General features: G+C 40.4%; 1 protein-coding gene across 2 annotated transcripts in view; it reads left to right on the forward strand.

Annotated features, from left to right (window-relative positions):
- The window catches only part of rab6ba (RAB6B, member RAS oncogene family a), a 51,521-nt gene that overhangs the window by 17,430 nt on the left and 7,916 nt on the right, over window positions 1–26,175 (forward strand). Inside the window, exons 2-6 of one of the 2 annotated variants that reach the window (XM_084356169.1) lie at window positions 6,213–6,271; window positions 16,764–16,817; window positions 17,193–17,319; window positions 18,362–18,473; window positions 24,422–24,515. In XM_084356169.1, the coding sequence (XP_084212295.1) occupies window positions 6,213–6,271; window positions 16,764–16,817; window positions 17,193–17,319; window positions 18,362–18,473; window positions 24,422–24,515 (446 nt within the window). The remainder of the gene's footprint in view (window positions 1–6,212; window positions 6,272–16,763; window positions 16,818–17,192; window positions 17,320–18,361; window positions 18,474–24,421; window positions 24,516–26,175) is intronic. The other variant, XM_084356170.1, reaches the window with a different exon arrangement.

The following is a 26,175-nucleotide window of genomic DNA, read 5'->3' on the forward strand; positions in this document are numbered from 1 at the left end:
TTGAATTGCTGCCCTGTGGAGAGATGTGCATTGAGAGTCTGAATATTGTGTTATTGTGTTACCATTTTCAGTAAGCAAGTCTACTTTCAGAACATATCTCGCAAGCCAGGCTAGCACTAGTCATTCACAGAAACACCCGGAGCTCATTATTTTCTCTTTGACGTTTTCTTCTTCCCCTTGGCATTTATTTCACCATTGCACACCCTTTGTTTCAGTGTATGCGTATTGAGGAAAGAAAGGGCTAATAAGCTTGCTAACGGTTATTTAGTTAATTCATTAGCTTATTGGCTTGGCTCAGTCACTAACAGGACATTAGGCTAACAGCATTTGTCAAAAGAAATGTATTCATACCACCTACTCCTGTTTCCTAACTGTCTGCAAACCATTGCTCCTCTGTGGAACAGTTTTTACTCAAATAAAAGTAGATTGAGACACACAGCTAACAAGCCACTAAAAGCCAAGCCATCTTGGCTTTAGCCTCCTCTATTTCCTCCAATGTTGCTGGAGGAAATAGAGGAGGCTACAGCCAAGATGGCTTGGGTCAAAGATCTCGTGTCAAATTTCACCAAAATTAAACTGTGCGCGGAACGTTAGCACTGATTAATTTCGCCCTCCTCAAGCAGATCAATTTGAGTGAATTGATCGGCTGTGGCGGCTTGTTGTTTTTCAATCCTGGTTTGTCCAGGCCTCTATAACCTGTGCAGCCATAGAGTTCAAAGATGAGGGCTTTTAACAGGCTTAATAAAAGATGCCATTGAGTTACATTGTGGGATGTGTTGGATCCAACATTATATCAGCTTGAGCTATACAAGGGGCTAAACGTTAGCATATCTCTGGCTCTGCTGCATTGATGTGGATGCTGTTTTCAATCGGTCTCAATACATTACACTGCGTAATATTCAATCACTGGAGTAATCCTTTAAACACGCTGAAGTCAACAAAACAATGGGGCTTTTGGAAACATTACAGAGTTTCCAATGCAGCTACACATATTCATATAACACAAACCGTATACAGCAAAGCCATTTTCACATACAACAGGTCATTGTCCATGTCACTCATCTTTGAAAAAAAATTGTGTTCAGGACTACATGTTTAAAAAAGTGTAAAGCAATATACAGGTGCCTACAACACTGCGGTGAGTTCTCTGGACAGGGACCTCCTCTATGAACAAATGGGCTCAGTTAAACATTAGAAAGACTTTGTACGTTGGAGCTGGCAGGGCAGTGTCGGATCAACGTCTGTACCAACTGTTTCAGTCATTTACCTTCACATGCACAGCTCCTCCAGGTAATGTTCAGAGAATTTCAGGGGAGCAGAGCACGTGTGAGAGAGACTTAAGTCGTACAAGTCTTGAAGAGATGTCTATTAACATTAGTCGGTCCCATCAGATGGTGCTGTCTATTTCTGTGCCCGCATGTGAACTTCATCTAGCTGCAGGTCTAAATGGAAGATGGTGTCGTCGGGTTCACATACAATGCTGCACCAGGATGTTAAAGATTTAATGCCTTATGTAACCTCACGAATCCATCCTCTCTGACCCCTCCTGCTGCTACATAACAGGAAAGAATAACTCCGCTAAAATTACCACAGCTCTTTGAGCAAAGCTATATGTAACCACGGTAACCAAAAGTCACATCAAAAAAATCACAACATACTTTCCAGCTGTTCCAAAACACAAAACTTATGTCAAATAAAAAATCAGTCATGTCACTACAGGCAGAGTTCTTATTCGAGACATCACTAAGAAATCACAACAACACAATGCAGCGGCTCGTCACTCCACAGTCCAGACAGTCGCTAATTAAGGTAACATAAAAGGGTCACATTAGCATATTCATTGTGAGGTTCCCCCTTTGAGTCCAGTAGCAGATCAGAACTTGAATGAGCTGTCCTCAAAACTAGCCCGCTGGGTCTTTATTACCAGGCCCAGGTTCGCTTGACTGGTGAGAGCCACATGTAGGCGGTTCAGGGGAATTAGACTGTCGTCATCAGAAGACATGTCGTGAATGGTGGACAGCTTACTCCTGTCATTAAGGTGGCCATTTGCACTACAGGAGCTTGTACACGTTATCCACTTCAATTAGAGTGCGGCGGTAATCAATAGGTGCCAGACTCTGAAGAAAAAGCTACATTGAATAGCCTAAATGGCAAGATTAGACGTTCGCACAGACGGCCTGGAACCTGTGGGAGAATTCATCAAACACAAAACTGTTGCATCATTTTCACTAAAGGAAAATATCCCGTAAATGTAGTTTAATACCAAACCGTTTGACCTTTTCTACCTACCTTCATCATATTTGTGCTCACTGAACCTCCTCAAGTGGATTAGAGGAAGAAGTTTAGTTTACAAACATTTTATTAAAAAGATGGCATTAGTCCGTTTTAATACTAGTTTCTCATTACATGATTAGTTTTCTTTGAGGTTTGTTTTTTGCCGGAAGCCAGGAAGTTTAAATTACAGCTCAACTTCTTGTAGTTCAATGTTATCCTTCCTTCTTAAATTTAATAAGCTACAGTTTTCTCTGTGAACCCACTGCCCTGTGGGAACACACCTCTATTACGACCTGAATGAAAGGAGGCTGTTGCTTTGTTATCTCTGCCTTTGCTTCAGATTTTACTTTTATGTTGACTGAAGCTACTAATCATTTGAATCCCATCATAATCTCCAAAGTAGTGTTCGGCGTTAATGGCAAAGAGGATGAAAAGCTTATGAGGGGGGAAATGTTCAGAAATGCAGAGCTAATTCTGAAAATGTAATCAAAAATCTGCCTTGTTAATCGTTTCTTTTTCGCCTAACAGAAAATGTACTAAATTATTGCAGCCATGAGCGTAACTAAGCTTCCTGCTTCCACCCGAGTAATTAAATTCACACAAACAGACCTGGAGTTATATCTGAAGGTATTGACAAAAAATGAATAACGCACATATTTCAGCCTTTTAAGATTATGAGAATTAGACGGTTGGATCGGGACTTTAAGGGACATGTTAAGGTTTCCGTCTAGTGTGATGTCAATGTGCCCCATTATACCATTTTGTATGTACGTCCAAGTGTGCTAGTGCTGCTCTGAATTTCAGTGCCTCTTCAGATTTTGTTCATACTGCACTCATAACAGATACTACTTGAGTAAGAGGAAAAAAAAGGTTTAAGTAAAAGGACGTTCAGCCTGTCCCTGAGTTTTGAAGCTTTCAGCAGTGACTGAGAGGAACAGAGAGTGCTGTCTCTCATTGCTCAGTGGTCGAGGAGGATGAGTCAGCAGCGAGGACGTCTCTCCATCCTAATGCTCTGCTCTCAAGACCACTGATGTGAGGACTTTTTGTGCGAGCAATTATTTAAGGCGATAAACGGTACCCAAGCACATACTGTAAAATCAGTACCGTATGGTAATGTGTAGGGCTGCAACTATTGATGATTTTCAATATTGATTAATATCGAAACGTTTAAGGGCCTTAAATATGCATTTCGTAGCTACATACATAATACCATGCTAATTTAGTGTTGTGTAATGACAACAAAGATTAGGCTAAAGCTTAAAGGTCCCAGACCAAATATTGGTGAAAAAATATGAACATATAGATTAGGGATGGCTGATGTCTGCCGAATTTGTATATGACGATGTCTACAGTGAAACATTGTGATGGACAATGACATTGTTGTTTACGAATTTGAGGCAGCGTGTCCCCTTGGTGTTGTCCTAAGGCAGCAGTTGCTTATTAGCTCATCAGTGTAGCTGCTGCTGTTTCCCACCATTGCTCTGACATGAATCTCCAACTGTAACTTAGCTTTGTTCAGCTTCATATGCATAAAACAGCGTTGGCTGACTATTCAAGGAAGCTAAGCAAGAAAACTGTATAAAAACGGGAGACGAAACACTGTTGCTACAAGTTTAACCGAGCGCTTGGGTTCTCCTAAGTGAGCTGGTTTAATACGAAAATAATAAACAGGACATGGAGGCGTAATGTTAGTGCACTGAGCAGCAACATACTTCTTTTCATTTCCTCTCTCCACATATCACAAAGTACAACAACTCTTGCCCTACGGCAGCTCTGAGGGGACACAACACTTAATTGTGCTCTCTGGTGGAGAGTAGTCCATTAGTAGTCCATGGTCGTCAGCCATCGGCGATGGACGACGGCATCGTTAGTTGGCCCAACCCTACTGTACATATACAGTACTCAAATTTTCCAATATCCAATGCAAAGCAGAACAGAGCTGCTCATGCAAATTCTGTGTGGTAGTTTATCTAAACATAACCAGTAACTGCACATAGTAATGTAGAGAGCTGATGACATGCTAACTCTTGGCCTTGGAAGTATCACTACCTGCTTACATTAGAGCAGAAAATACACTTTTCAATCCATTCCTTACACTTGTGCTCCTGTTTTGAAAAAGTAATTAAATAGAAGATACCACCCATCATGCTCTTAATGATGAATACTGTTTTTACTACAGATCCATGCAGTTGTCTTTACTAGACAAGTCCTAATGTAGTTTCAATTACAAATAGACCATGACTGAATTAACAGTACGCGTTAAATCAGATGATATCCATCTAAAGTAGGACAGCTCTGGTGCTAAGTAAGCTAGATGATGTGTTGATAAATTAGCATGAGATCATTAGCATAATCAGTAGCTGCATATCAGATCCTGCCTTGCAGATATGGAAACCGAGTGAGGGCACAGACACGTGTAATTAGTCTGCCTGATAAAACTCTTTTCTGTAAACAATTTGAAAAGTGCCCATTTGATGAACTGTGAATTAAAGACAGATTATGCTTACTGAGTGAGCCTGTGCTTGCAAATTTTGAGGATTCAGTTACAGTACGTTGCTTTCACATGAAAAATGAATTTACATTTTTACAAATATTTAATAATGGCTAATCTGGAAAGGCAGCTGCACAAAAAAATGCTGCATGTTGCACAGTGGGATACTGTATGTGGATGAATAGATTTATGTCCATGAGTCAAGAGTCAATAAGATGAAATGTCAGTAAGCTGTATGATAGTCCGCACCATGCAGAGGCGGGTCAGTGTTTACTGGCAGAAGAGACTTAAATGTAGTACTTTGGATCTGTTCCACTGGAGTCAGAGGGATATAAGATACCGGCTCTCAGCCAACCTTCTGCACTGCTGCTAAATGGATATAAGAAGAGGATGTGATTGATTCATGCTGGCTTCCCCATTTTCTGTTCTCCAGTCCCCTTCATTAGTAAAACCACCGAGAATAAAAAATCAGATACGCCATCTATCAGCGAGTCGACCATGTCTCACCAGCCTTCTTTTCTATAAGCGATTTATTCCGGTATATCATGCCTTATGCTCCGAAAATAATTAATTTATCATTGCATTGATATGAAATGAGTTGGCTGCTTCCCAGTCAGTGTCAGTCACATACCATAACACGCCTCCATAATGATTCTTGGCAGTTTAGTTCAGTATCATTTTTCAGGTAACCATCAGATCTACAGTTATAGTTGGGTACATTCAGATATGATAAGAAAACTTTCTTTTTTTCCCCACAAACTGGCACCTGCCAAGTCTCTTGATGCTGATGAAACACAGATACCATATGATACCAACAACGTTATACTACACAAACCTTGTTAGAAGCTGGAAACCATCTGTCAGAAATCTTACAGAGAGATAAACAAAACAATCACTGTAGACCTCACAAAATCTGTAAAATGATTAATTCACAATCATAATGCGTTTGTTGTGCATCTTTCGGCAAGCTCTGTAGATTTATTATTCTTAAAAAATGATTTGTCTACATAAAAATATCATCAAAATGACCGGACATTAATCAGTGTGTTAGCTTGGCATTCGGTTTAGATGATCTGCAGATGATGGACGACTGTAAAGGAGCACAAATCCCTCAGGTTTCCAACTGTTCTCTGAAAAATATTTGGCCTCTTTGCATCTCATCACCATGCTCTCCCCATTAGATAGATTATATTGGAAATGTACGTGTTTTGGGTGCACACATAATGCCAGTAGTGGCTGCAGCACTGCAATTACGTGCGGACCTGATGCCAGCGCTGACCTCCTGGTCACCCCCACACTCCGTAATGAGCTCCCTGGACAGCAGTGACATCCCTGGCAGAAACCATAACCACCACTCCTGCTGTTACGTTTATTGTGTGTCTGAACAGAGGAAGACAAAGCCTCTTGTCTCTCACTTAACGCAGTCTGTCTTTTTCTTCTCTTGCAGTTGGAAAGACGTCTCTGATCACACGATTCATGTATGACAGCTTCGACAACACGTATCAGGTAGGTGCCACGGCAGGCACAGACAGTGAGTGCTTTTTTCTGTAATGATCGATTTTATCTCCATTGATCAGTTACACTGTGCTGTGTGTCTTTCCACTGGAGTGAAACTTAAAGTTGCGCATGAATTGAAGATCAAAGACATAATTATCAAGAAAATGAATTCACCAGAATGCTTATTTGTGTGTGTTAAATGAGGAAGTTACAGCCAAGATGGATGTTAAAACAGACACCTTTGAACCGAACAACATCAAGAGCACTGTGGGCCCTCAGGCGATCACTATTTCTAACCCTGTTCTCCAAAGCAGCCTAATCTCACTCGTCATCCTAAAAACAGATTATTGCTTAAGCAGCCACCGCTCTTGTAGAGGCCTTTGCAAGCGTGTGCACACACGCAGAGGACCCTTAAATAAACCCTGCAGTATTATTGCTTTATAAGCAAAAAGTATCTCCTTATATAGTAATAAAAAAGGAATTAAAAATAAATCTCACCAGCTATTCCGCCCTCCTTCTCGTATAATTTAGTGTGTGTGTGTGTGTTAGCTCACTCTGGTTCTTTATTGAGGGAACGTACAGTGTTATGAGCCTGTGCTACGTGTGAAAAACCTTAAGCAGATTAGCTGCTCTGAAATATCAATATACGAGATTACCAAGCGTGAAGAAAACTTAAGGTAACTTTTCTTTGGCTAAACTTGCTTAAATTGTCACTGAATATTATTTTTCATCTGCTGATGATATTAGCAGTTTACCACTCAGTGTAGCTACTTTATGCCAGAAGGAAGACTGTCTGTCATCCAAACAAACCGAAGGCTCCAGCTGTTGGCTTCTATTTTTAATTTAAATTGCAGTGGAAGATTCCTACCATTTAAGATTGCTTTCTAAAATGACAGAAATGTTTGTTCATAACAGAACATTCATTTTTCTTTGACTGATTGTGATGAAGCAGTCTTGTTTCAGATGCGTTTCACTTAAGTTTTGTGTGCAAAATATTCTTCTTCAAGGAATACAGTATTTGTAGAGGACCCTGACTGTGAAAATGTTGTGTATTTGGGTTCTCAAATGTGATGATTTGCTGTATATCAGTAATTGAATATCTAAAGGTTTTAGACAGTCAGACAAATCAAGAAAATTGAAGACATTGAAGACCTGCGTAGATTCATACTGGACAGCTGAGGCCTGTACCTCTCTTTATCCAACTGTACATTATCTCCATTTTAATGTTAGAAAGTGTCGCTTTCATTTAAAAATATCCTTGAGTTGGAAAATGTATTTCCTGTCATGGTCCTGGTTTTGTGATTCAGTTATTTCCTGTTTTATTTTGAAATTGTGCCCTCATGTGTCCTGCGTTGCTTTTCAGTTCCTCCCATTGTGTGATTTCATTCCTTCCAGTGTTTTTCCGTTCCATTGCCTCACCTGTCCTTTCCCCGCCTCACTCCACCTGCACCTCATCCCCTCCTTAGTGTGTGTGTGCGAGTATATAGTCTTTGTGCTCCCTGATGTCTTTGTCAGATTGTTCCATTTTCTCCTGTGTTCCCTCCTGTGTTCCCTCGTGTTTCACCCCAGCATCCTCCAGTGTTCCCTAGCGTTTCTCCGTTTGACCTCATGGCATGTTTCTTTTTTTGTTGTTTCCATTGTTTTGTTTTCACTGATTTCTACTTTGCTTTTGTTTGTACTTTTGCTCATTTTTTTGTATTTCTTGGTTTTGTTGGATCATTCAGCTTTTGTCTAATAAAGCTCGCCTTTTATTCCTGAATCCTGTCTGCCTCCTTGGCGTGCTGCATTTGGGTCCTCGCCTCACCATTTCTCAAGAACCGTGGCAATTTCCATCAGGTATAAATGTGGCTGGCAGACTTGCTATCAGGCCAGTAGAGTTAATAATGTTCTGCAGCCTCCTGGTCCTCCTAAAGCTGGAGATGTGCGGCTTCAGTCCCACAAGCCTAAGTGTTAATCTGGCTCTGTCTTTAAATCATCTACAGTGGTCTCTGAAGATTTCCTCAGTTCTTGATCTAAGCCTGCTTCCTTTTCCCTCACCTCTTCCATCTAACTTTACTTTCTCTTCAGTACAAACCTCTAATATAAAACCAACTTTCTTTATCACAAGGAATGTAAGTTTATATAAGAAATAGGTTGTATAATAAGATTAGCTTTCACCCTGTTTCACGTCTTTGTGCGAAGCTAAGTTAACCAGCTGCAGCTGACAGATTTGAGAGAGTGATATCAAGCTTCTCATCTAAAACTCAGATGGCTAAAAAGAAAACTTTCCAAAATCTTTTAGCATTTAGAGCACAACGTCCTCATGAACATGGTCAATAATATTGTTCAGCTTGTACTCTGCAAGGTTTTATTGTATCATCAGTGTTGCTACAAAGGCCTGTCTTCTTTGGCCTCGCTGCATCCTGCTAACCCTCAAAAAAATTGAAAAAAAACATGCCTCTATTCTTCAGCTTCTGCACAAGTACTGCGCTGTGCTGTAATGAGATTTGGATGGCTCATTGTGTTTGGATTAAATTGTCTGTGTTAGCTCTGGGATGCTGTGCTTTCACAGTTGCCGTTGTATCCTCTTATACTTCTACATTCTTAAGTCATGAAAGACTACAGAGGCACACATTTCACACTGACTGTTAGGGCTCCTGTCTTTGTGTTGTTGGGCTGCTGAGTCTCTGATGTATAGGTGTTTCTTTAAACAGACTTTTGTTACAAATTGCTGTGGAACAGGCTTAGAGTTGGCGGAGGACTCAAAAGACTGGAAAGCAAGACTTTTTACAGAAACTGTATACGCAACATCTTCCATTATCAGCGACTCAATAGTCGGAAAAGAAATGTATCTATTCATCAATTCCTGTGTAAAGGGGGAGAGTTTTCCCTGGATCATAAGCTAATGGCAGAATGGAGACATGCCTCTATATTTTGAGGTTCATTTTTGTTAGTTCTGGACCCACATTGTGCTTTAACACAGTGAAGTTAGGAGATGGAAATTCATTTGTCTTTTTCAGAGCTATTCAAATTGAGAGGTGTGCCTCGGTGGTTGGGCATGCTGGAACAAGAGGATGTTAGTTCGACTCATCCTATCAACATGGTCAACAGTCACAGCAGAGGCTGTGACACAGCCAGTGGAGGCAATGACGGTGCTTTAAAAAACTTAGTGCCTGATTGCTGCAATTTGCACCGAAAACCATTCTCCTCTTAATCTAAATGCAGAGACATGACCCGTTCCAAAGATACCATTATGTCCATTGCAGTTAATGTCAAGGTTAATAGGACCCAAATGCAAAACTCTGAGGCAGGCGGGTTGAAAACTAAAAGCAAGCTTTAGTAATAGCTGATGTCCAAGTCAAAAATCCAATAATCCAAAACAAAAGGCAACAGATCAGGAGTAACCCACAAGTGAAAAATGTAACTAAGAACAAATTGAAAACAAATTACGAATCAGAATAACACAAGGACACGGGCAACAAATACAGGTAAAACACAATGGGAAGACAGGAAAGAGAAACACGTGACACAGGACGAAAACAGACCAACAAAGACTAACCTACTGACTGAACTTAATTACAAGCTAAACTAACGAGGAGATGAGGGGCAGTTAGAGAGAGGCGAGGGGAATGAGAAGAGAAAATATAGGATAAAAACTCAATGAATCCATAACACTTTCATGTTCCCCGAATGATTACAGGAACTGTTGTTCCAAAAGTTGGAGCATGGTTATCCTCCAAATAGACAAAAGAATAATCATATGTGAGTGACGAAATATATTATTATCATTTTTATAACATTGTGTCAATTTTCTATGGAGGGTGGATACACAATGGCAGACTTTGAAAAAAGCTCTGTTCCATTTCAACATTATGTAATATGTTATGACTGTAAGGGAAATTAATATCTTCATAAACAAGGCCTGTAATGCATGGATGGTAAATGCGACACGATCATTTCCTGCATCATTTTTAGAGAGCAGCACACTCCTAAGTACTATTACCTGGAGTGAATGTGGGCGTCTATTGTTGCCTGCAGTCTGTCTCGCTTCAAGGCCACTGCTGTAACTCCCAACCTGAACGCAGCTGGATAAATTACGACTCTGAAATCCAACAGCCGTCAAACTCAGCGCTAAGTACAGTCATTCTGAGGAGCGGGGGGGGAACCTGGCTTTCCAGACAAATGGCCGTATACACCGGCCTCATCGCAATGAGCCCTGGAGGGGCTTTTTCAGCCTCGCTTTTTCAGCCCTGTCCTCCCTTTGTAAGTGGGCAGGCAGCATGCTAGGCAGGCAGATGCTGGACAGATAGCATCTGCTTATTTAATAATGCCTCCATATGCTTTTTAATGTAAGCTCTGCCCACCGCTATTGTAATGGAGTATGAAAATCAGCTGGTTATTTTATTTGTGTGTAAAACGAAGCCATTTGAGCCCAGCACTTAACCCTCCGTCCACAAATCTGCCTCTTCATTTCCTCCGTAAAGTCACCTTCTAATGATTTTGTTATGGATGCCATAACCTCTGCTTTGTAGCCATTGATCAAAGCCAAAGCTCAGTCGCTCCTAAATGTGTGTGTGTTCTTTGCTGTGTGTGTGTTTGCATGCTACCCCCCTCTCCCCCGTGTCTTAATGCCTCGTCTTTTTCCTCCCTGGCTCAGTGACAGGTAGGGCTGTAAATGATTTTGCAGTTTTTCTCTACTTCATCTCCCGAGACCTTTGAGTATTAATTAAAATGCTGCATGCATTAGCTCCGTTTGAGTGTTTATGCTGCCGCTCAGAGGGGAGGCTCGATCTGCCCAGCGAGGGTGGGGAGATGCTATGAATGTGAGCCCGCAGGAGACAGCTTTCCTGATGGGAAGATTTATGAAGTCACGGTTTTCCAGGCCTACATACTGAATCACTATGTGTTTGTTTTCCTGTACGTCAAGCTTTTACATCCAGTCGAAGCTTTTGGAGCAAGAGCAGCAGTATATTTAGACACGGGGGGCCATCGGAAAGATGAAACCGAGCGTGGTAGTGGCTTAAGTCAGCAGGAGGATGACTAAGGCCAGATTTGCTGCCTCTAAAGCAGCAGACTCCCATCAAGTAGCCACCCAGCCGAGAGAGACAGAGGCAGGCGTCCTCACTGCCTGGCAGCACATGCTAAAGGCCTCAGAGCCCTCCAGAGGCAGAATGCTTTTGTCAGCTGTGGTGGAGCTGTCAGTCAGGCCTGGCCACCAGGCTGTGACTGCATCTGTCTGCTCTCCCCAAATACTCAGATATTTAGTGTAGCAACTGGTGGATCTGATTTATTGGACAGATCAAAAATATATAAAATGTCACACTTTTACACAACAGTTTGGGGCAGATGCTAGATAAATACAGCTGTGGAATTTTACTCATTACCATTGTGGACGTCTTTCAGTAGTTCCAATGAATTTTCACCAAATTTTAAAACCGTTTCAAACAGTCCTGACTGGATCGTTCGATCGATCGATCAGCCTTGAAAAAGGCATAGTGAAAGCAAAGTTTATAGGGGACCAATCAAAACGCAGATGGTGTCATTATTCCACAGCCACGACATTGTGCAGTCAGCATCCATTTCATAATGATTCGCCTTCAGCTTCCATTCAACTCAAAAAACCTGACCTATAGTCATTAACGCGGCCAGAGTTGTTCATCAATCACTTGGCTTTCAGATTTCTCAGGGAATGTTTATTCCTTTAACTTCAACAAAACATATACATATAATATATAATCATCATATTTTAAAAAGCATTTGCAGAAAATGAATTTCTAAGTGAAATAAAACGAAATCTGTTTTTTAACTTAACATTGTACGTACTATCAAATTGAACTACGTATGGGGACTGGGCATTACTTCAGCTACCAATAGCCACTTTTAAGGTGGACTGTTATTAATAGTATGAGTTGACATTGTTAATAAATCAGTCTACCTCAAATTAAACAACTCTGACCATGAAAGATATTCACCATTATATTCATAATGACAATTCACGACTATCAACTTATCCTGAGAGTTTTTATTGCGATCTTCCATAAAATCTGATATTGTTCGATCCCTAGACAGTATATAAGATGTATCTGGAGACATTTATTAGGCAATCAAGAGAAAATTCACCCACAAGATTAGTTTTAGTCAATTGTTTTCACTTTTCTTTTTAAGACACAAGGATGAATTGAAAAAAAATATTGATAATCAGTTATTAATATACAAAAGCAGTCGTTAGCTGCAGCCGTAATCCTCTGTTATCTGTTCTAACTGTATTTGAACCGCTACAACCCAGTTTGCTATCAGGGTTGGGAGATTGGATTAATCTTAAATTAATGTTGTCATGGGGTACAAATCCACCCATAATGCTTTATGACACAACTCAAGTGAGTGACACTAATAGACTAATTATGAATCTGCACTGGCACTACTCATTACGGTGGTTACAAATGTAGCATGCTGTAATTGTTATGTTCTGTATATATTAAAACCACAGCCTGCCGTCTGACAACGAAGACACGATCACAGACTGATCATATTCCCCCTTGTGCCGACAAGAAACTTTAGATTGATCAAATTTTGTGTGTTCACAAACTTCTGTTAAATACGCTGCTGTGAGCAAATACCAGTGTGCTTACTGTGACTCAAGGTCTGTTGGATTAACAGCGTCCCTGCCAGATGGAGGACCTTGAAAGTCATGGTGGGAGCAGCAGTGGCAGAGGAAGTATTCAGATTCATTACTTACTTAAAAGCAGAAATTCCACAAAGTTCAAACCCGGCATTTGTTAATTAATTTATGCGCTGTGATTAAAGCTAAAAGCTGCATTTCTGTTTGGTTGTAAATCCGACATCTTAGCTGTGCAAACCCCCGCAAATATGATTTAGCTTGGATTATCCTGCAGGCCTTGTGCTCCCTGAGTTGCAGTAAACTGTGAAGTCTGTGCTGAGGATAAAGACACGGGCTGGTGGAGAGTCTTCACTGGATAATAAGATTGTTTTTTGGAATCATCCTGAAGTGTTTGATTATTCCAACTAGTCAAACTTTCCACATTAATCATCCCATTACTTCCATTAAGAATTCACTGGAGTAAATTGTGTTCCAGTGAACTACATTTCCTGTGTGAATGTAAATATTTAATGAATTAGAATAACTTTAAGACCAAATCAGAAGGGGAGCAGAGATTTTTTATTCTAGTATTGCTCAACACACCTCCCCCATGTTTCAGTCTGATAATACTTGTGCCATTTCTGGTTGAACGCAGCAGTGTTTGTCAGAAAATATATATCACATTACCTGTTATTCACATCTTCATTTTGAAAATCAGTCTGTGTGACCGCTCACACTATCTGATAACAATTGGGATGTCTCAGATACGTTTTGAGGCAGAACAGCAATGAACTTGTCACCTCTGCAACAGCGAAGGAATAACAAGGTTTCACGATAAACTTCCGACCTTGAAGGTGCATGAAGCCAAAAGTTAACAAAAAACTTGGCTGACCATAACAAAGTGATGTCTCTTTGGCACGTGTACACACAAATGAACCCTCAACAGTGCAGCCTCCTCGCATTAAAAAATAAATAATTTGTTAAGCCAAGCCAAAATGTGGATTTGCTTCACCACTGGATGCAAATGTTTTGTTGCCCCTTTGCTCACTAAAAATGGAAATGACCAGGAGGCGAATGTTGAGTTCACGTAAATACTACTGCGATCTAATGACGGGGTTTTTATTCATAATGCTACTGATTGGGTAACACCTCCAACACACCCATTTAACAAGAGTAAACGTGCCTCAAAGCCTGTTGCAGACCGTTTCACACCATTTCTATGACATATGATGTTCAACCTGGAAACTGTAGCAAAACAAAGCAGATTTGAACGTGCCTGCCCCAGGTCTGTGGTCTGAGGTGTGTTAATGGGAGGGGTGGGGGAGGCACATCACACACAGACTCTCAGGCCATCTGGAGGATGGATGGAAAATGACAATTAAAGGGCAGAGGGAACCAGGGGAAAAAATCCAGTTTGTTACTGTTACTGAAAAGAAATGGACATTTGCAATAATTGTACTAATGTTGAGTTCGTACAGTGTTCTTCAATCCTGGTCCTTTTTAGATGTTTCCCTGTCCCAACACACCTGATTCAAATGAATGGGTTGTTATCAGGCTTCGAGCAAATCATTTGAATCCGGTGTGTTGGAGCAGGGAAACGCAGGACAGGCCCAAGGACAAGGATTGAAAAGCACTGCTTCAGTAAAATACAGTTCATTCACCCTGGCTCGATCACAGTGATTTTGCTTCCATTATTTTGATTCTACATCGTTTCCTGTCACCTTCAGTGTGGTTTGTACTCTGTTGCATGTCAGAATTTTTGGACACTGCAGTAAATGTTAATACATCTCAAAAAAATATGTCTCCTGATGTCCTCACACCTCAAAATTAGTTCATATTTCTGTGTGAAAAAATATCTTAAGACCAATATCTTACAGCCATATAAGTTAAAAACATTTAAGATATGCTGAGTGAAATCCGGCGGATGTGTTAAAAGCATTTTTTGCCCTAGTCTCTGGCAGAATGGGCCAGAGAGCTGTGAGACTCTGTCTTCCAGCAATGTGCGCTTGTTAAAAATTTAAAAGGAATATTAATAATTTCTGGTGATCTAATCTGTTCATGTATAGCCGTCTGTGTGGGCTTTCTATATTTAAAACCGGGGCCAGAAAGAAAGAGTCCACAGCACCTCTGCCATCCCCCGAGTCAAACTCCTGCAACACATCTGTGCTTTTAAATTCATTCAAGCTATTGTGTCAATAATGTCACTCCACATGAGCAATTTCCAGTGTTTTCCCAGGTGACGCAGATGTTCAGTACTTACCATATTCTAACGAGCTTTTGTGGAGATTCAGTTTAGCTGAATTTGTGTCTTTAACCTCTATCACATGTGCATTCCAGCGACAAAAAGACATACAGTTGTAAAATACACAAAAGCATATTCTTCCAGAATGAATAGGGGATTTATTTCTGAAGTTAATATAATCCACCTGTCTGTTTCGGGGCTGATACAGCCAAAATATTTTCATTTCACTCGCTATAATCTTGTAACGAGTGCTTTAATCCTTTTAGGCTGTTTATTTTCAGACTAACGGGGCTTGATGTGACTGAGTGTAAAGGAAGAGTATAAATGACGTCCTGTCTCCGTGCCAGACTCTCTGAGTTAGTCCTCTGTGGTAGCTGGCATCGCCAAGGAAACGAGTGCGTGATCAAGCTGCTGATGCCCGGTTCAGTCAAAGTGGGCAGTGGGCACCCTGCAGGGCTGCCTAACATAGACTAGCACAGCCGATACAACCACCTGCTTAATCACAGATGGGTAAAAATGTATCAGAATGTGCAAATAAAATCTATCATCATAAACTTGTTCAAAACAAGTAGGAAATGTCTGCAGACAGGTAATTCCCCATCAGCCCAGTCTGCATTATGTGCTCCAGCTGGCCACTACTTTAGTTTGCAGTCTGGGGTCTAACAGGCTTTGAACTTGCAGCTGCGTAATCCTGAGTCAGTCCTACCCTTGCAACCATCCTGTACACCCTCGTCCCCTCACCTCTTCACTGACACACCAAACATCTGGATGCACCACATGAAGAGGTCACAAACCACATCTGCCCTAACCAGCTGTCACTGAGAGTCTCTCATTCCAATTTCTTCTGTCTCTCACTGTGTATCTGTTGTTCTCAGGGATAGGGATAAGAATTTGTCTTCAACTCATGAGTCGATTTGATTCCTATTAAGAGAACCATGATGCAATTATCATGTGATAATCGATGTATCTTGATGGATCAAAACGTTTTCCCAAATGTATTTTCCCCCAGCCCTAACATAATATTAGGTAGATTTACAACACATGGCCCGTGACTGCAAAGCACTAACATGATAGTTACCACTAATACTGATTTTAATCCTGATGTATTGTTTAGTTTAAAGGCGCCATCCTTGTAATTGTGAGATCAGAAACTTGCCCAAAACGACTCGGGCTTCAGCAAAAACAAACAAACCCAGATCTGCAGTTGCACATCGATTTTCTAGGTTTTGATTTGTCCGAGCCAGAGCACCTGATGATATGATGGCAGGCAGCAGAGCAGAAAGGCGTGGTGGGCTTGGCTGCGGAAAGTAAACATCCTTTGAAGAGGGAACACAGTGCCATCTGCCCTGTGACACAATGAGGGAGTGATTAGATTGCTATTATAAATGGATAATGTGGGATGATCCGAGAAGTAGCCCATTTGAGTGTAAGACCCATGCACAATATACACAATATATTAATAAAAATACAGTCGTCCTGATATTGAAGTTGAATATTTGCACGATAAGAGCTGACGTGCTCTATGAACCATGAACTATGGATCTTACAGTCTTCCTTCCTCCTCTTCACCCTCTGCATCGTGAACTCTGCACTATTCAGTTCCTCAGTAAATACTCTGCTCTTTGCTTGTCGAGGTATTTACAGTGACGTTGATCCATGTATATCTTCTTTCCCTAAACTAGGCCACAATTGGAATTGACTTCCTGTCGAAAACCATGTACTTGGAAGATCGAACGGTAAGATCCTCACTCAGAGCTGTACAGTTTCATGACAGAGATGTTAAATGATTGTAATGTACCAGCAGTGCAGTAGCTCTACACATATTTCAGAAGTTGTCATGACTACAATATTGCATGCACTGAAACGTTGGCTTCTGATATGTAGATGAATATAATATTTATCTTGAGGGATCTTTCATACAGCAGTACGACCTTGGAAACATCATTATGAGTCCACTCACATAAATAACGCCTGAGTGTGGTTATTGTGTTTTGTACACTCAGACGCATATCCTACTGTAAATGTTTATGACAGTGTGTGTGTTGTGTAAGCTTGTGTGTGTGTAGGGAGCCTTCTGTTTCCAGGCTCTCTGACTTTCTCAGCCTCCTCAGCTTTCTCTCTCTGAACCCCAGGTGAGGTTGCAGCTCTGGGACACAGCGGGACAGGAGCGCTTCAGGAGCCTCATTCCTAGTTATATACGGGACTCCACCGTGGCTGTGGTGGTCTACGACATAACAAGTCAGTGTTCTTTATGAAATATTTCATACAATTAGCTGCTGGCCCATTTACTGTCTTCCTAATCATGCTTAAGTTACCCATTTTCTGTCAACACAAGTAGGCAGAATTCAACTTCACTGTGTCTCATTGTCAAACAGGTGATAGACGGAGCACTGAAATCCAAGTTGAGATTTCACAAATATCATATATCATATAATATCAGAGACTTCTTGATATTTTCCATAAGTAACTTATGGGTAATAATTTATCTGTGAGATGAGACTTAGCACAGTGAAACAGTAGCATTCAACAGTAGTATGTAGAAGGTGGCCCTTGCTTCTCCATATAGCTAAAACCTTTTTAAAACCACATAATTTATTTCCAGTTGGTGTTGTTAACATGACAGGAAGTGACATTAATCTCCCTCAAATCTGTCAGTGGCTTCTATTTCATCTTTTAAAAGAGCAAATGCACGTAGTATAACATGGCTGCCCTCAGGAATTGAATAATATTCCCGGTTTTATTGTAAAATATTGGATACCATCCCCCAAATCCATGCTCTTTTTTCACTTTGAAAAAGACCCACGTCTTGTGTGTCTCATCAAACTCCCAGTCCGAGGGTATAATAGGACCCTTAGCCTGCATGCCAGAAAGCCTGCATACTCAGTGGATGTGGCAAGGTCAAGAAGAAAAACATTAACATGCTACAGAGCAGAGCAGAGGATTTATTGTGTGATTCCAGTACTGTATATCATGCAGTATCACCTATAGCTGATATTGTTTTAATATCATCCACCACATTGGATTTTTTCTGTATCTTCTTGCATCAATAACAATGTACTGCATAATGTCTGACTCATTTTATATCATCATTTTTCTCATTATTTCCTGCCAGCTGTTATAAAAACAACAGCGTGTTTGTGTAAAAATCCAGTTTAAATGTTAATGGTTGTGTTTGGAGCGGTAACAGCTGGAGAGGTGTCAGTGCATTGAATGTCGCTGCAGTTTCACAAACAGCCTCTTTAATTTGACTCTGCTTTGTTTCTTCCCTTCTTTTAAACAGATGTTAATTCATTCCAGCAGACGTCAAAATGGATCGAGGATGTGAGAACGGAGAGAGGAAGTGATGTCATTATCATGCTCGTCGGCAATAAAACAGACCTGGCAGATAAGAGGTATGTAGTTACTGCTGAATCAGATGTCCGCGCTGGTATCACATTTTACTTTTTACTCAGCATTTCCTTTGAGGTCTTGACACCATGGCAACCGTGATGTGCAAAGTGTCAGTCTGTCAGTCTGCAGAAAACGTTTAGAGAACAATACCTCCAGAACAAAACACGATAAAAACATCAGGCTGCCTCCACAGGCTCCCCTACGCAGTGATGATTTGATTAGATGTCGGAGTGTCTTGCTGAATAAATCTGTATATTAATGAGACAGAACTGACTGTCTTGACACCAATAACTCCTCAATATGTTGCCATCTGAATTTAATATTCATACCACCTGAGTGTTATATTGAGACAGGTATGAGAGAGGAATGTTTGCAGCTTTATGGATCAAATATCAAAATGAATAGACTCATTAGCATAAACGGTTATGTTATGTTGTTGTAGTGATTGTGGTGGAACATTGAACAACTCAGCTGCTCTTACTGCTTTGAAATGAGAAAATGATCAGTGATTTACCCTCCTGGTGTGCAAGAGGGAATTCTTTTGTCATATATACATATACAGTATGTATTTATATATAACTGATGTGTGGTGTGGTGAGGGGAAAGACGGCTGATGAAACAGGATGTTTAATAAAGCTGAGAAGAAAAAAGAAATTGATTTGTAAAGGGACTGCTTGGAGAAGCAGGGTATTAAGGAAAAGATATGAAGCAGAAATGTATAGAAATATCTATTAATGAGAAAAATAAAGGGAGAATTGAACCATACCATGGCCTCTGTGATTGTGCCAACATGCATGAGTGCATTAAATCTTTGCTTGAGCTACATTACAGATGTAAAGTAATCAGTAAAATGTGAAACTGATATGGTAATAACCCCTGATGACCGAGCAAATCTTAAGTTCTATTGTTGCCTCTCTATCCCCTTTTGTTCGCAAAATGGCCAGAATACATCCCCCTTGTTAACCTGCCATCCATTCTCTCCATCCCCGAGCAGAGAGTGCAGAATTAAGTTTGGTTTGGCTTTGGGCCATTTTCCCAATTTAAGAAATGTATAAAAAAAATCCTGACATGCTTTAACAAGTGTTGAAAATGAAGTGCACCACTGTTATCCCCTAATGTGTGTGCACTCAATTTTTGTATTTTATTATTTTATTTTTTTAACCATGAAGTCACTGGAGATGCTATTTCACTTTAAAAAGAAAGACCTGTCCAAAATAGCAGCTGAATCCACATAGTTAAAGGATAAATATGTAAGAATTAGCCACCTGTTGAATTCATATTACAAGCAAATATGGGGCAGCATTTAACCAGAGTAACCGCTAACTGCTGCTAACTATTTCTGCCACCAGCTAGTTACCTCAATGCCTACAATGCATGGATGTCTTTAACATAATGTAAACACTGTTGTTTCGTCACCATTTATTGATTATTTTAAGTTAATTTTGAAATGGTTGAAATAAAATTCTTACATGTTGCACCTTTAACACATAGTGACATTAAAAAAATGAACAATTACGTGTAGTTTGTGTAGTTGCTGCCGCAGCACTGTAGACAAAACACATTATCTGTTTTTGTCCCTTGGTGAAGTTTACATTAAAGTACATTTATCAGCAGATGTTAGCATGCTAAACTAAGATGCATTATACCTTCTAAACATCAGCAAGTTAGCATGCTGACGTTAGCATCTGTCTCAAAGCACTGCTGTGCAAAATGATACTCTCACAAAGCCGTTAGCATGACTGTAAGCCACAGTTAACACTCTTTTATCATATACATTACTTTTACATATGCAGTGGGTTTTGTATTTCCATTAGTTGTTATTAGTTGTATATTTCTGAGCTACACTTAAGAAGCTGACGAACACTTGATGTGGCTCATTAATCTATCTTCCTTTTGTTTTATTGCTGTTCTGCTGTCTTAAGTAATGAAAGTCCTCTGGGACATCCATTATCTTTGTTTGGGCAGCTGTTTTGGTTTATGGTCTGTTTCTTTTGCTAGAGTCACATTTTTCTGAAACAGCTGACCATCTACTTTCTGTTTTTGTTGACTGATCTTAGTGTGATCTTAAGAAAACACTGTGCTGACATGGTAGACAATGATGGTGGATGCTCAGCTGTTCTCTCTTGCCTTTATCCACCCCTCAAATATGCAGCCTGACTGAAGCCAGGTTTGTAGAAGTGTTCAGGAGAGCCTTTTCACAATTATTGTAACCATGCATAGATTATGCACACATATGCACACATTTAATTTGTCATTGTCAGCATTAATTGTCCATGCGGTGACAATAACATCCACTGCATTAACATGTGGAGCCGCAAAAAGAAATTCCCTTTGGTATACTTGTGTCTCAGATTGAAGGGAAAGCAGGAAAACTGCTGGTGGTGGCAGTTTTCAGGATTTATCTCACAGGATCTGTCAATAAGATGGCTGCCATAACAACAGACCAGAGGCAAAAGCTTTGCTCATTGAAACTGAGATTGTGTGGTGCAGTAAAACTGGGCAAGTATAGTGTCCCATCTGCTTCCACAAAGTAGTCAGGAGTATTTGAAATTAAGACTGACCAGTGAACTGTAAGATAGCTGGTTAGTGAAATACAGATTTTTGTCTTATGTTATGTCTCAATCTGTCTTGCTAGCTGAGCTCTTATAATAATCCACAGAATAAGATGCCCTAAGTGAAATAATTTTGAAAATGTTGGCCTCCAGAAAAACACTGATCGAAAACTACTGAACCATTCTCTTTTTCATGTTTTGGGTAATTTACCTGCAATTTAGTTTGGTGTTAATGTGGTCTGGAGGTAAAAGCTCCAGCAAATGTTCCATGGTAAAGCAGGGAAGGCTATTTACTGCATTAACATCGCCACAGCCGCCTCTCCTACTTTGCTTCTTCTTAGAGGTAAATCAGCCTAATTGCTGCGTGTGTGGGTGTGCGTGTGCGTGTGCGTGTGCCTGACAGGCTTTTGCCAGAAAAATCAAAATGGCTTTTTCCTATTTTTAAGTGCTCTGTAGTTTTTCATGCTCCAGTTTCCAGCTGCAGTGTCCAGACCAGTCATTCTGAATCTGGATTTTTGACCTTTTTATTTCATTTATTGCAACGTAGACTGAGGCGAATCATATAGACACTGTGGTTGCACATGCAGGGACTGTTTCACTCTGTGACAATGTAGAAACATACATCAAATGAAAACGAATAAGTAGAGCATGTGCATCGTATGCCAGTGTGTGATGAAATGACTTGGCACATGATCTGACAGGACTGTAAATAATGGAGCTGACATTGAAAAACGAGTTCAAAGTCATCAAACGTCTGGCGGCAATGTAGTGTGACATCTTAAATCTGTTTCTGGGTGGCAGTGTGTGCGTCTGAACCTTTTTAAAAAACTTCTAAAAAGAAGTCAATGGTACAGTTTAGTTACATTGTCTTACACTATATCACCACTGACATATCCAACCCTACCTTTGACATCACTTGAGAAGAAGCAGAGATTTATGGGTATTGCACCACTGTGATGTGGTGCAATTTGATTATGAGTTGCTGGAAAGGAGCACCTCTGTAAGATGGGCTCTCTCTGGGTTTGTTGTTTTGTCCATCCATGCGTGGCGGAGCTTCTCAGAATGCTCAGTGCTACAGGGAGTTGAAGTATGCACAGTTTAGGTGCTGCAGAGTCCCTGGAGCCCTGCATGAGGAAAATCTAGTGAGCACCGCACACCAGGCAGCATCAACCAAGTGCAGCCTGATGTGCGCTACGCTGACAGGAAGTAGCTCTGGGACTTTTAAAACTGTTAAGTCAGTGTATAGATTGGATGTCTTGTTCATCTGCTTGGTATTACACTGCTGCTACAGTACACGATAAAGTCAGTGTTAAAATGAAGGGAATGAAGTGATTTATTGGTGAGGGGAATTACGATTACTATCTCTAGTCTAAAAATGTGTGGTTTGTTATGTTTGTTATTGCTTTGAGTATACAAAATAAACACACAGATAACACAGAATAATTCTGTACCCACGTAATAGATACGACTCTGCTTATGTTAAACCTACATAATTGGATATTTTTGACCGTTTCTCAACAAGCTGTCAACACAATATTGGCATGTTATCACCTTACAAAGTTGTCTTGTGCAAGTTCTGGTGCATGTGTTACACGTCCACTGCACTGATTCTTGAGGGAAATATTTGGCTCTTTTGCGGCAAAATGCTCCACTGTGTTCACCAGCTCGTCTCTAACTAGCAGATAGCACAGACTGGGTTTACCAGAGCTTTTTTCACTGAAAAAAAATCTGGCTGCTGCTGAACAGAAGCGGCGACGTTTTGGGCCATAAAACCAATATAAGGAACTTAAAGATGCCATAAGCTTTGTAGAGAGCAACTACAGGGAGTGATAATTCTCTGGACAACACCATTAACACTTCAATGTAGGGCTGAACAGAATGCAAAAAAAATCATACTGAAATTATTTTTACAGATATTGTAAAAGTAAGCTATATGTATCAATTTAATCTTTTAACAATATCATATATTTGTATAGCTTTCATGAGCAAATAAAAATCTGAGTGAAGAATCAAAGATCACCATTCATTAGGCCATCACAAGTACTTATCACTTTGTTTTGGAGGATCCTTAAGAAGAAAGGTTGAGAACCACCCGGTCTAGTTAAGTATATTTTTAATGACATCTTGTATAATGAGCGATTACATGACAAAAAAATAGGATGCACTCAGCAGACCTCCGCCAAGGCCCAACAGCCCTTTTAATAAAACCTGAGAGGTTCACAAAAAAGTTGCACAATATCCCAATGTTAAAGAGAGTGAGAAAACATTCCTGGATCCGTCCCTTTATCAAGATCTGCACCAAAAGTTATGGGGTCGATTCTGAGCAGGGGACCCACCTCCTGTCCAAAAGTCGGAGAAGTCCATTCAGTAGTTTTTGTGTAATCGTGCTGACAAACCAACAAGTGAACACTGGTGAAAACATAACCCCCCTCATTTGCATACCGTTGCAGAGCTATGTGGCTTAACTGAGAGCCAACGTCATATTTCAGGACACAACAGCCCTGAAGCTCCAAAAGCCCACAAGCGTGCATAAAAGTTGCTTGGATGATACATATTGTACATCCATTATGCAGTTTTCTTGCCAACTGCCTGTCTGATGATGAATAACTGTCGGTGCTGTTTAAGTTGGAACTCAGACACATGCATCCAGAAATAGCCACAGCGGCACTGGTACAGCTCTGTCAGGTGGTGTTATTATGTAAATACATCTCCGGTGCAGTGTTTTCTGTTCGCGCTGCAGAAACTTCATCTACCATCTCTTAAAGACTGGATTTCTCTTTCTTGTGCTCTGTGATGCAAAGTAGTTACTTCAGGAGGAGAGGTTTAGGTATATATAATGCTGCCCTGTTTGATGCTTTGCACGACAGGAGTGTGTTGAGACAGGCGTTCCACCACTTAGGGTAGGTTGAAAGTAAAGAAGTGGTATTTTTAAGATTCCCTTTGTGTGGAGAGGAACAAAGAGGACAGACTGGTTACGTCATGGTTTTCCCAGAAGAGCCATTGAAGGCAGGTTGATTTAAGCTCGTCGTCTTAACGAACCTGCTGGCTGTGCGGGCTGTGGAGTCAGCAGGACTGTACCGATCTCTCTGTTTGTGTTAATGGACACCTGACACAGTCTCTGTTTCACAGCGAGAGCCAAACAATCACTGCCAGAGTCATTAAATTGTAATGCAAATTGGCTGTTATTAATTTGTTGCCGGACAATGTAATTAATCCTCCTCAGTCATTAGCTAATTAAGTCTGGTGTATCCTCACTGACGCACATTAACAGGAGCTTTAGCTGCAAATAGGTGGCTTTGTGTAGAGCCTGTTTGTTGAAGGTAATATGAGAAAAGCAGCCTCTGCTTTGTGTCCACATCCTGTAAACTGTTTTGGTGATAATTCCCCTCTTTTCACAGGCAAATCACAATTGAGGAAGGTGAACAGAGGGCTAAAGAGCTGAGCGTCATGTTCATAGAGACCAGCGCCAAAACAGGTTACAACGTCAAACAGGTGAGTTCAGAGAGTGTTTTGAGAGATGTTAAGTTGTTCATAGAGCTACAGGTCATTCTGCCTTTTGACTGATCATGAATGAAAATAGAACTACAGGTTATGATAGCAGTGATTTGTCGGACGGGACATGACAGGATGAAAAAACAGTCTTCTGTCGAGAGCAACTACAGGTTCCTCCTATAGGTTAGATGATGAGATTACAGATTTTCACTACACAGTCATCATGGCCAAACAAATTTTCAATTACGCTATTACAGTGATGTATGACAAAAAAATAACATTCAAATTCAACATTTGCTTCGTGAGTTTTACATGCCGGTGCACCATGGCGGCCCTCCGTGGACGGAGACCCGCTCCCTATTTAGATATAAACTTCTCATTCTGAGGTAATGAAAACACAATGACTCTTATTTTCAGGTGATTATACACTCAATAACACATACTTATGAAAACTACATTAGATGCCACTACATATTACACACTGTACCTTTAAAATCTGATTACAATTATGTTGAATATTATGTCAAAAAATACTGTTTCTACCCGTCTGGTTTTTCAAAAAATAGTTGCAGGTGATGATTTTCACTTGTTTAAAAGTGAAAAGCTTATTACTTTGTTATTTAATAATTCATGCATGAAAGGGTTAAAGACATGTTAAGACATTAACATTTGAACCTTAAAACCGATTAGATCAATTATTGACTGCTTTAGCATCTGGTAATGTTCATCATACCATGTTTATTGAGACAGGAAGTGAGTCAGTATTTATTTATTTATTTATTTATTTATTTACGTTTCCAGGCACATAACTGCCACTGCCTGTGCATTAGTGGGCATATCATGAAACTGGCAGCAGCAATGTGTGTGGTGTCTAAGTACTCATGTATGTGTGTCCTTTTATGTTTGTACAAGATACAAACAAAAGAGGATCAACTTATCAAAACATTGCTCCATGTCAGTGTTAGTGGTCACAAAAGGTTCCTTGTTTTTCATGAAAATACATAACTACAGAAGCACATGTCACACAGGTTAGACTGTTTCTTGCTAGGTAGGTCCATGCTGCCACAGCCAGCAAGACTGAATAGTGCACGTATTCATTCCTTTTAGTGACGTTTAATCAGTAACTCTAACATTTAGAGAAATGTATGGGTTGCCGATACAAAGAGGAGCGGCCTGGTTCAACAAACAGCGATTTGTCTCTTAACAGATGTTTGTCTTCGGAAAACAACGACTGTCTGTTAAGTTAATAAGCAGAGAGATGAAGGGAGGCTGTATTGTGTCTGTCAGTGGATGGTGTTGCTGGCAGCCAGTAGCAGTGCAGACAGAGAAGGCCATTCTTCACCTTCATACTTCAGGACTGTGGACAGGATGGAACACAGTGGTGTGAAACCTGCAAAAAACAGTGCACAGTGCCTCCAAAGGCTGCAGTGTTCACACTGTTCAGCTGTGTCATCACTCCCTACTGAGAGGATGTGTCAGCAAATTTAAGCTTTAAGACTAAAGTATAAGAGCTCCTAATTACATGGCTTAACATTAAAAAAATGTGCCAAATCATCATGTAAACATGACGTTTTAGGTTTGTGTTTAGCCAAAATTTTCACTATTATATCATTTTTTACTTTTAACATTTCTTTTGTTCTTCATGAAGACGTAATCTTAC

This window comes from Pagrus pagrus (genome assembly GCF_965226575.1).
Source record: "Pagrus pagrus genome assembly, chromosome: 6".
Classification (NCBI taxonomy): domain Eukaryota; kingdom Metazoa; phylum Chordata; class Actinopteri; order Spariformes; family Sparidae; genus Pagrus; species Pagrus pagrus.